Here is a 13,027-nt window from a genome sequence, read left to right on the forward strand (position 1 = left end):
TGAGTCAATTGAAGCTAGACCACCATGGAACACCTGGAAGCACTGGGCGGCCGTTTCGTCCTTTTCTGGGACTCCTCAGCAGTGCGCATCCACGACCCCCCCTCAAGAGATTCGAACTCAGGACCGACCAGCCTCGATTCAGAGCACTTAACCGATAGACCACAAAAACCCCTTCTGATTATAATCGTATGCTCACTAGTGACTGACTTCAAAACATATGTTCTGGAGTTCTAGTGAGAAGCAGTGACCAGTGGAGTTCAATCACGTCTGTTGTGAGATAACAACTCACTGAAGACAATTGGCGAATGGTTGCTCAAACTTCGTGTATTGGTTGAAGGTAGATGTTAACACCGTTGGATGCCGGCCGGGTCAGTGGTCTATCAGTTAGTTAGATGCTCTAGCGCGATACTTCTATGTCCTGAGTTCGAATCTCGTGAGGCGGTATCGTGGATGCGTACTACTGAAGAGTCCCATAATAGGACTATCCAGTGCTTCCAGGTTTTCCATGGTGGTCTAGCTTCAATTGACTCATGATTTCAACTACGAAAATACTGAAATCTCCACAAAACCTCACTCTGGTTGAAAATTTTCTTACAGTAACAAAACTTGTACTATTAAATAAGTTTATTATTATTACTATTAAGTGTTCATAATAATTAATACATGAGGGGGTAAGTGAATGATTTATACATACATACATACAAAAAAGGAAAACGCAAACCTGAAAAAAAACCACTAATACTATTGGAGTATATTATGATTGACGAATTGTGATAAATAATGAAATTTCTCTACATTAATGATTTACCAAATGTACTTTTTTCTTTAAAAAAACAGATAAAATTTGACATGATAAGACTTTTTTTTATTTTTTTCCTTAATGAAAGAAAAAAAAAGTACACTACTTGCTTCTCGTGATTACTATCGAAACAAACCAGAAACAAAAAAAAGGAAACTACATTGATGAAAGAGAATCAATTGTTATAAGAATAAATTTTCTCATCTGTACCAAAAATTAAAAAAATTACAAAAAAAAAAAAATTAAGACGCACAACGAAGTACAATTACCCTAAACAATAGTTCAATTCATTTTGTGTGTGGGGGGGGGGTTAAAAATTAAAAAAATAGTTAAGTTATAAAATAATTACAATTTTTTAATTTGGGAAAAAAAAAGAGGTCAAACTACTTTTATTTTTTTCATTCTGGAATAATAACAATAATTTACTGGGATTTAATGAACAGCATGATTGATATTAGTAAAGTATTTCATTATGAAATATTTTGAGATAAGATAATGGTTAATGGTAATCAACAGGAAATCTTATAACCTTTAACTACCATCTTATCTCAATAGAGTGCATGTAATGTTAAGTCACCTAGATTGGTGCCCACATCACAACTTGGTCAATAGAATTCGATCTGCACTAAGAAGGACCTGACATTCATGACATTGATCACTACCTAGTGAGGATTATAGTATGAATTAGGCCTTTGATACGTAAGTTTTTATCGTATGAGGACCAACGATATTATTCGGCCCCAAAAGTTGAAATCCATTAAACACGCTTTAAAACGATGATCTTGTGAACTAATTATGAAGCAAATCAAAATTGATTTAAAATCTGATTAGAATATATATGTACCGATTATTCATATACGGTAGTCTAATCCTTAGTGTCAACTGAATACCATTGGTGAAGTTGTAACTTCTCCTTGCTTGACCAATGTTTCATGCTAGTAGACATTCGTCAGCACAGCGTATCTCCAACTTTGAGGGTTTCTAACCCACTATGAATATACGATGGACTCGTATTATTCAGTGTCACATTCAAAGAAATTATTATTGAGGTGTTGGGGCTGAGACCGATAAGCTCGCGTAAGGTTGAGGATTCAGGCTGAGTAAATATATAACTAAAAATTTTCGTATAGTTCTTCACTTTATTTTAGTGATTATAATGATTGTTAATATACCTCACTACTACTGATATTTACTGATAAAACAAAAGGATTGTTTATTTTATTTCTACTGGTTGTTAGAATCTTTCAATCGACATTTAGGACTGCAATTGAGCATTATGATACTTAAAGTGCTTGAGACTTAATGTTAATATTGAAGCAATCCGCACAGGATATGCATATGCCAAAAGGAACTGATCAAACGCAATCCCAAATATCAATGGAAAGATTCAAACAGCTAATGTAAATGAACTAAAATTCATCCTACTAAACAAACCGGTTGCTATCTGGACTCAATAACTTAGAAGATAAAGCTGTAGCATTTAAAGCGAACGGTACTGGGTTTCAGTCCCAGAGTGAACACCAACTCTGGAATCCAGATACATCCATTCAAAAAGTCACAAGTAGGACAAAACGCGTGCACTGTATTCCAATACTTGCCGCTATCCAATTCCGCTTACAAAGATTATTTATCTTGACATACTCACAAACACAAATATACATATATGAAAAGTATTAGCTAAACTAAAAAGGTCAAATGAGATGGGTGAAAAGGAAATAAATGGAGAAATTGTGAAGAGAAATGCATTACAGAAGAAAGTAACACAGTATAGATTATAGAAATTTTTTCCAAATGGAGATATTGATGATAGTAGTAGTAGTAGTAGCCGAAATAATAATAACATAGATGATAAGAATGGATTAAAACTTTTCACCCTTTTTTTATCTTTCTTACAGGCTTGTATCATTTATAGTTGATTAGTTTCATTTACAAGGAAGAAATACACAGTACTAATAGTGGTACTGAATTTATATATCTTTACAAAAAAGTAGTATTTATACATCCATATACAAACGGGAATAAGTACGGCAATCTTATGCCAAAAAAAGTTATCTACCATTTTCTTTTCCTTCTCTCCCTTATAAAAATCAGTTCACTTGCTTTTTTCTAGAATAAATATAGACAATCCCCATAAGATTAATAACCATTGAGTAGATGACACAGGCATATTACTTACTAAACATAAATAATACCAATGAAATGGTTTGCTTATAGTTACACCCATAATGTCTAATTAATCTAATCAAAAAATATTCATATTAAATATTCATACAAAATTAGGGAGAAGAAGTAGGAAATGAGAAAGAATTAAGGTTTCTATTGAAGTCATCATTCAATGTATGCATTATTTTGCCAGCTGATGAGCCCAAAATAGAGAGAAACTCACATTCATGACTCTACTATCATTCATAATCTATCTATTCCAATGAATCAAGAGCGTTGTCATTAACTATCAATAATATTAAACCTGAAAATGTACAAGGGAAAAATATTATGAGAAAGTACTGCTTCGCTTATGAGATGAAGACAATATCGAGGCAATTCGTACAGGATGAACATATGCCAATATGAGACTGATCAATTTCAGTCCTAAACATTAATGCAAAGATTCAAACAACCAATATACAAATGGACAATAAGTTGTATGTTCAATATCTTGTTCAACTTCATATCTATTTAACTAATCGATGATATTATTAGTATGACTAGAACTATTACCTAAACAATATAACTGAAAGTAGAGTACATTAATCTAGACAAATTGTTAATCCAACATCTTGTTAAAGAAGAGGTAAACAGCTCTGATCCATTGTTATCAAAGCATATACGTAACAAAAACCAATGCTTTGAAATAATGAAATCCTTTTTTCAGGCCTAAAATATTAAATCAAGTATTTGGATAAGGGTTTGAATTAACTGGTTGCTGATGTACAGAACTGAATCAAATTTTCATGGTTAAAACATGAAGTCACAAATAAATAATATATTTTTAATATCCCAATGAGTAGAAAAATTAGATTTTCTGACGTTTCGTGACTTAGTGTAAGCCACTTCTTCAGAGAATAAAACAATTATGTTTGTGTCCTTCTTATTATGAGCTTTATCTTGACATATAGACTATTATTATACGATTTACCATTCTTCAGTTATCCCTAGTCCATTAATTACTGTTCCCCCTATTCACAGCCACTTTTGGCCAAATCTTGTACATATGTTATTTTCTAATTTATGGTACGATGTGGTCAGTTTCATTGGTATATAAAACCCAGTATGTTTGAGAATAATGATTCATATTACAGAGGCTGTTATTGATGTTCTGAACTTAACTAGGCAAAAAGCAGGACTCCTAAGTACTCAAGACTGCTCATACGGCTTTTGTGTAACATTGCTCCGATCGATAATTCACTCCTCTCTAATTGGCGGGGATCATCACGTCATATATTAAACAGGACAAGAACGCACTCAATCGATATAACAATGTCAAAACAAAAAAAAATCGAGGAACATTTTTAAAATGTTAAAATACAGTAACATAAAAGAATATGAACAAAATCATTTCAATGTCACTATGGAAATGTTAACTTAGTACACTTGACTTCCAATAACAAAGTTCATCTACACACAGATACACATGCATAAGCGCGAGCCCGTAAATAAAAATACACTTTAAAAAGATGCCTAAACCCTTGGGTTTTAAAAAGCTAAATTTATAAGTAAACAAATATAACTACATTATTAATCAAATCTAAACATCTACAAATTCATATATTGTTTACATATCAAATTAAATATAAACATTTCATTCATTATGATAACTAATTCACAATATGGTGGGGGGAGAAAAAAAAAAGAAAAGAAGAATCATTTTTATCTTTTACAAACTCCTTAGAATATCAAGAAAAAAAGAAAGAATTTACATATTTACTTAAAATATCATATTAAATGATTGAACACTAATCGGTTACAAATCAAGCATTATTAAGGGAAATCAATTCCGTTGTCATGGTAATATATATATGTATAGATATATAAATAACAGTTATGGAAAAAGACTGTGATAACATATAAATTCATGTGTAATGGGATAATCAGACATATAATAATCAGGTGAATATCACCATAAAAGTTGAGGTTTGAAAACTTTAAATGAAAGAGTGGGATATTATGTAGATACGGTATATTGATATATTGCCGTAAAAAACCCCTGGTACGGTTGTTGGTGGAAAGACCCAGCTCTCCCTCTCGAAATGCTCTCACATGGCTATGCGTACACAGCCACTGCCAGGAGGTTCTACTTACTGCCTTCTCGAGGCGAAAAGCGAATGTCCGACTATTTTACCAGGTCAGTGAATACAGAGGATCCACCTAGGAGATTCGGAAAACCTTGATTTCAAACCAATGGTGCATATGAGCTCCAGGATCATGTGATAACAAATGAAGTATGAACCCATTGTTGGTCACTGGCTACCATGAGACTGTATCTCCTTACGTTGTTCCACTTCCTTATAGATTAGACCTCTAGGTCAAAGGCTTGAGGAGTGACATCTCATGAAAACCATCTGCTTCAGTTTGGACACCCGGACAGTATTCTAGTTGTCACACAAATCGAATGATTTGTGTGGTGTATATATTTGGTGCCTCCTTGTACCAATGTTTATGTGTTTAAATAAATAAACAAGTGGAGTTTTGAATTTTTCACTGAGGTGGTTAGAATACAGGTCCCACATAGTTAGAAATCAATTAATTACATGTGGTATTATACTGGAATCTTAAAACAGAGGCCAAAAAAGCACAGCAACAGTTCCTAAATTAACTGACAATTGAATAGATTCTTTTCGGGAAAAGGAAGCTTTCTTGATTAAGATTCATGAAATAATCATAATCAAATAGATGCGTAAAACATCAAACTGATTTTAAAGCATTTTAATGGGTCAATGATGTAGATTATACAAATAATGATAATCATTATATTAAATTTGACAGTATAACGACAAGCGTAGTAGTAATAGTAGTAGTGCAGAGTAGTAGTAGTAACATAAGTAGTGGAAGGAAAAATGAAAACATGGTGATAAAAAACACAGATATTTCTATATTACGAAAAAACTTAACACAGAAAATATTTATTTGGCAATAATCTTTACCACTTGACTCTCAACTATTCAAATGTAAGTTCGAACCCTGTCAAATCTACTCTAGTATGGTGGGCCGGCTTGTCTACCTTGCACCCAATATAAAAATGTGACTTGGAAAAATAGTACACAAATAAGTGGTTTTTAAATAAGATAGGAACTGGGAACGAATCAGCCTCACACCCTCCTACAATCAGTGATTTTTCGGACTGATCTTATGTATTGGTTTTTACCAACTTATTCCAACACTGCCCAGTGTATTATCGTTTTGAGTAGGTGGTAGTCGTTGATCATAAATAACATATGTATTAGGCCGGCTCAGTAAAAAAGATTCATAGTCTCACCAACACATTCACCCAACCTATCCGTTATTCACTAGATGACTTTACAGTGTGAAAAATGCTTTGAAAACACCTATGATTAAATATTTACAGTTTATGCCTTATAATTTCATGTTTCACAATCGCAGAGAAATACAGTGGTATGATCAATGCACTGTGAAACTAAAAAAAAGTAAGTCTGAATATACAATTACAGTGAGCAACCGACAATTAGTGATAAACATAGGACTATATAAGATATATAATTCAAAACTTGAAATAAAAAAACTTTTTTAATTTTAGGAAAACAATAACAACATTCTTAAAGGTTAACTCAAATTGTAGAGATTCTAGTATTATACTCAACAACAGCTCCCTTTATGAACTGATATCAATTATCGAACTCGCAAGATGATAGCAATCGATGGTTGGAGATCTTGAATGACATAGCTCAAAATCGTTTGCGATGGCGCAGGTGCATCCACTCTTTGTGTTCTCCCAAATTCTAATCTTCTGAATTCTTCATGTCCCTATCCTTTTTCTCTTTCCAAATTTATTTCACTGGATTATACTCTTTGAATAACATCTTCAAACCCTAATCTTTCACATAATGCTTATACTCTCACTACCTCTACCACTATGGGATTTGAAGCGACAACTGCATCTCTGTGCTAATGTGGTATGGCAACTCGAACTGATGTACGTACGTACGAAGTTCTACGTTGTAACTGACTGACTGACTAATAGAACCATTATGAAATGCTCTCACATAGCCACGCGTATATAGCCTCTACTAGGCAAGTCTCACTCACTGCCTTCTCGCGACATTACTGTTGTTTACGAAATTGAGAGGATGAAAAGTGAATGTCCGACGCTTAAACGGGTTGGTGGACACTGAAAGTCCATCCAGGGGAGTTGGAAAACCCCGACTCCAAACCAATCGTGCACATGGGATCCACTATCCTGAATGGTGTACAAATGGCGTATGAATCGATCGTTGGACACTGACTACCATGGGACTGCATCTCCTTACGATACTCCACTGCCTTATGGATCAGACCTTTAGGTCAAAGGTTCCAGGTGTGGCCCCCTAAGAAAACCACCTGCTTCGGTTTGGGCACCCGGGCAGTATCACAACCCTCATACCAATCAAATGAGATTTGTGTGGCGCATAAGTATCTGGTGCCTCTTTGTACCAATATTTATGTGTTTAAATAAATAAATAACCATTATGAAATTAAAATGTACAAAACACTTTTTTCATTTGAAGATAAAATACCTTCAAATTGAATGAAAAGTTCATGGAAGAATTTAAATTATTATTAATTGTGCATTGCAGACTGGATTTCATTTGTATTTCTCAAAATTGTAGTGGGAATTACCGACTGATGAAGTCAATCATGTAGAGATTAAGCCAAATATTTTATCGGGGAAAGTCAGTTTCAATCTCATTGTGACAAATTTAGAAACAATAGATGTGACATTGTGGACAATGCAAAATCTGAACTTCCTTGAATCAATAACCAATGTGGTTGCGAGTGAGCATAGTTGCAAATTTCAAAAGAAAAACGAGACAATTATTCAATGCTCTCTCTGTTTTTCAATGGCTTTTTAACTGACATTGGTTACGTCATATCAACATTTTAATATATATTGAAATTGTCCTATGACCACTCTTCATAACCATTTTGAATTTTAGAAACAGAAATATATCCCAGAGACCTAACTCTGGTAGGTGGATAAAATGGTTTCACGGACAACTATTACTGAATTTGAAATCACATTGTTGTAATACAGTGGCAATTCATTAGCAACACATATATTTAGTTGCACAAGATCCAAGTCAATAAGACCACAATGAATAAGGATGATAAAGGTTTAAAGAACAGAGCAAATGATCCCTTGTTTACTAGTTACCTATAACTAACGACCTTCGTAACTAGCCAGGCCAGTTCATATATTTATTAGACAGATTATATATACATTTAATAGCTTGTTGTATAATTAACTTACCACATATCTGTAGCAAATGTGATAGGATCATAGTTAATAATTTCCGGTGCTAAAAAGGTGAGAGAAAAAAAGAGAAGTATAAATAATCTATGTAATATTCAATTAACCAATAGTTAATTAGAAGGGGTTTTGTGGAGATTTCAGTATTTTCCAAAGTTGAAATCATCAGTCGATTGGAGCTAGACCGCCATGGAAAACCTGGAAGCACTAGACGGCCGTTTCGTCCTATTGTGGAACTCCTCAGCAGTGTGCATCCATGATCCGCACTCGCGAGATTCGAACCCAGGACCTACCAGTCTCGAGCCAGAGCCATTAACCGATAGACCACTGAGCCGGTATCCGATGGTGCTAATGTCTGACATCAACCAATCCACGAAGTTGAGCAACCGTCTGTTGGGAGATATCAACTCACTGAAGACATTGGTGAATGGTTGCTCAATTTCGTGGATCGGTTAAAGTTAGACATTAACACCACTGGATGCCGGTTCAGTGGTCTATCGGTTAATGGCTCTGGCTCGAGACTAGTAGGTCCTGGGTTCGAATCTCGCGAGTGCGGATCGTGGATGCACACTGCTGAGGAGTCCCGTAATAGGACGAAACGGCCGTCTAGTGCTTCCAGGTTTTCCATGGTGGTCTAGCTTCGATCGACTCATGATTTCAACTTTGAAGAATAGTTAACTACCAAATTTTACCGATAACTATGAAGCTGAGTTCCAACTTAAATAAGTTCAATTCTTATTTTCTTACAATTAAATAGAAGTAATTTTCTTTGATAGCAACACATAGGCCAAAGAATAGGTTTATAAACTCGAACAGCAACAATTCAAATGCCACAACAACTGGTGTTATTTAATTTGTCAAAGTGAAATAGGTGGGAAAAGAAATCCGAACCTTTAATCTATTACTAATTGAGATTTGAATGCTTTATAGATTATTTGCTAGTTACTAGGTTACCCTATGACTAAATGACTGACTGATTATGTTTTCAATTCATCTGATAAATCTTAGTGACTTATTTCATATGCATTCTTTACATTCAGTTTTCACTACAACCATTATTATTTCGGTACCTTTGCTTTTCAGCATTTTGATATACTTTTTTACTAATGCACGAGATTAGCACTCATCCTGTGGTTTACAGCTAGTTAGATTGATCCAAATCTATTTCCGGTTGATAGTCTTAAGTTAATTAATCCTAGTTGAATTCATGATATGATAATCATCTTCTTATTAACATGACAGAGTCATGATTTGTTTGGTTTAGGCTCAAATTTGAATATGCTGATATCTATTTCTCAACCAGTCAAAGTTAGTGATTAAATGGAGGAAATGCTAGAAGATTCGATATAGTATAGAGACGAGCCAACCAGAATTGATGATAAGACTCCTAAGTTTTTTGCGTATTATTCAAATACTATCTGTAGCGAGTAGTAGAAATACCTCTGTACAGTGCTCAGAACGTTTAAAATCAAAGCGAAAAGTTAGTTTTTGTCATTAAGTAGTAAAAACGATAGTTTTAAGCATATCAATTGCTTAATTCTGCTTATATAGGTTGAACAAAACATGTAGATAATATCCCTAGTGCATTTTTGGATTACAACTTGTGTTAGTCCGTGATAAAAACTGAAATCCTTAACCCTATAATCCTTTTACCATAAATGCATAGCTCCAATAAAGAATAATGTGGAGACTCCTAAAAATCTACTTGAGTTCTTTAAGGGGTTCGAGAATACAGATAATCTATATCTATAACGGTAAATTCGTCCTTAATTTTTTCAATTTAAAAGCAGAGTAATCTATAGAAGACGTTAACAGGTTCATTAATTATGTAAAATTTGTTTACACACTGTGATATTATTGTTTTATTTTCCATAATCTATTCATTTTCAAAAGCCATTTTCTAATTTAATTAAGAACTGGTTAAAAATTCGCCATAATTATTTTAAACTCATCCCTACGCTATACATTTGTCGAAGATCTATATTTTTAAATTTTATGTAAACTTTGATATTTTTACTACTATGCCCTGGTACGGCCGAGAGTGGGGAGAGTCCAAATGCTCTCACATGGCCACGCGTATATAGCCTCTACCAGGGAAGTCCTACTCACAACCTCGTGGCATTACTGTTGTTTACGAAATTGAGAGGATGAAAAGTGAATGTCCGACGCTTTAAATGGGTTGATGGACACTGAAAGTCCATCCAGGGGAGTTGGAAAACCCCGACTCCAAACCAATGGTGCACATGGGATCCACTATCCTGAATGGTGTACAGATGGCGTATGAATCAATCGTTGGTCACTGGCTATCATAGGACTGCATCTCCTTGCGATGCTCCACTGCCTTGTGGATCAGATCTTTAGGTTAAAGGCTCCAGATGTGGCCCCCTAAGAAAACCACCTACTTCAGTTTGAGCACCCGAGCAGTATCACAGACCTCACACAAATCAAATGAGATTTGTGCGGCGCATATATATCTGGTACCCCTTTGTACCAATATTTATATGTTTAAATAATAATAAAATAAAGATTTATATCTTTAAATTTGACGTAAACTTTAATATTTCTACGACTATCATCCATGTTGTACAGATTTATTAGAATTCTTATATATATTGTTCTTTTATAATTCTTGTTCTAATCTAATGTATATATATTGTATGATTAGAGAATACTAAACAATGAAGAATAATTTTTGATAGAGTTTTGTTCTCTGAGCTAGATGATTTGGTCATGGAGCTTTCATCGTCTATCTGAACGACATCATCAGCACAAACTTCGGGTAGAAATGAAATGTTTGAATTTTCTCCACATGTGATTCACAACTTGTCCTGTGCACCTCGATGTTGATTGATTCTTGTTGAGCTTAAATATGTCATTGTTTATGTATTTTTTCGTTTTGGTTGTATTTCCAGCTCAAAGAACAAGACTTCATCAAAATCACCCACCTCAGCTTCAAATCTTCTCCACCATCTCAATGAAGAAGAATAATAGTGCCTTTAGTAATTTCATTTAAATTATAAAAGGATCTAATGAAACCATAATGATAACGAATCTTTTCATTAACAGACTTATTTCTATAAAATTAAATTAAATTTATTAAATGAAAACTTAATAATAATGATTTTTTTTTCGTTTAGTTTATCATAGAAAATGCGGGTAACTTAGTGAATAGAAAAAAAAAAGAAAAGAAAACTTAATTAAATGACCCGTATATTTAATCGAATAAATTTTTCAAAAAAATTATTACATAATCAATAAGTAAATAAGTAGTTATATGGTTCTCTTTTATTTTTAATATTAATACATGCAAAATGAGGTTTGAATCATTAATATTCTATACATAAATATACAGTCTCTATTATGTAATTGGTTCCAGTTGAAAAAAAAAGGGAAAAAACTTATCTTGAAGGTTAAAAATTAGAGAGAAAAACAAATACATGATGAAATAATTCATAACATACTTAGTATTGTTTATTTGAATCTTCCCATTGATGTTTAGAACTACAATTGATCAGTCTCTTATTGGCCATATGTGCATACTGTGCGTATTGCCTCGATAAAGCCTTAATTTACAAGCATTATAAGCAAAGATGGATAGTGACTAGTAGTGGAATCCAGGATACGCGTTTTGTCTTATTTGGGACTCGTCAGCTGGATGTACCTGCATTACAGAGTTGATGTTCAATTTGGGACTCAAAACCAATAGCTTTCGTTTACGTTATCTACTCAGCTACGCGATGGCGTTTTAAGCGAATGGTACTAGGTTCGAGTCCAAGAGTGAACATCAACTCTGAGATACAGATACATCCAGCTGACGAGTCTCAAATAGGACGAAACGCGCGTCCTGGATTTCACTGCTAGCAATTATCCATCCTTGCTTATAATTCATAACAGTTCTGTTAAGATTAAATTTCATTATATCTAGAAAAAATAGGTTGTTTTTTACTGGTAACAGGTACAAAAAGGTAAACAAAAATAAAATCTGACAGTTACATTTTAATGTCACTGAAGTAAGTGTAAGTGATAGAAAAATAATCCGAATCTCCAAATCGATTTCGAATAATTTCAAATCATAATTATTTTTGTGTTTAGTAGCATTTTATCCACATATACTCAGTCATTCAGTTACAATGTACGACCAGGCACATATATGCATCGGTATAAGTTGCCATACCTCGTTAGCACAACAACATGAACACTGAATTCATAGAACTAGTTAATTTAGTGGTAGTATTATATAAAAGAAACGTTGTATATAAGGATATAGTATAGGAAGAAAGAAAGATATGAAGCAATTTTAATCTCAACGTCTAAGGGAAGATAAAGAGTGTATACACCTGTGTCATTGTGATCGATTCTGAGCCATATCACACAGAGCCTCAAACCATTGGTTACGATAGTCGTACGGAACCTAACCAAGTAGTCTGCATCTACCAACACGGCTTAGACTAGACTTATATGTACTTCTACATATAAGTTATTTTCGTCTACGAAAGTCTATCCTATTGTCATTTGATAACAGTCTAACACGCAAGATTTATTATATAAATAATTTTGTTCCATCAACAGTTGTCACTTCATCAATGTATTATTATCTAATATCTATCGATTTCAATTGTATTTATTATTTAAGTGATACAAGTATGATCATATTCATAGCACATCCGAAATTATTTATCATAATGACAATAGACGAAATGATATAAACGAATGTTAATATTATGGAATGTTTATAACCGTGATTCCTAAAATATGATAGTCCATAT

General features: G+C 33.6%; 1 protein-coding gene across 1 annotated transcript in view; it reads right to left on the reverse strand.

Annotated features, from left to right (window-relative positions):
- The window catches only part of Smp_165210 (serine/threonine kinase), a gene marked incomplete at both ends in the record, with an annotated part of 50,685 nt that overhangs the window by 22,769 nt on the left and 14,889 nt on the right, over positions 1-13,027 (reverse strand). The window contains one exon of the mRNA XM_018791421.1: positions 8,262-8,310. Coding sequence (XP_018647336.1) covers positions 8,262-8,310 — 49 coding nt within the window. The remainder of the gene's footprint in view (positions 1-8,261; positions 8,311-13,027) is intronic.

The sequence above is a fragment of the Schistosoma mansoni genome, assembly GCF_000237925.1.
Source record: "Schistosoma mansoni, WGS project CABG00000000 data, supercontig 0232, strain Puerto Rico, whole genome shotgun sequence".
Lineage (NCBI taxonomy): Eukaryota > Metazoa > Platyhelminthes > Trematoda > Strigeidida > Schistosomatidae > Schistosoma > Schistosoma mansoni.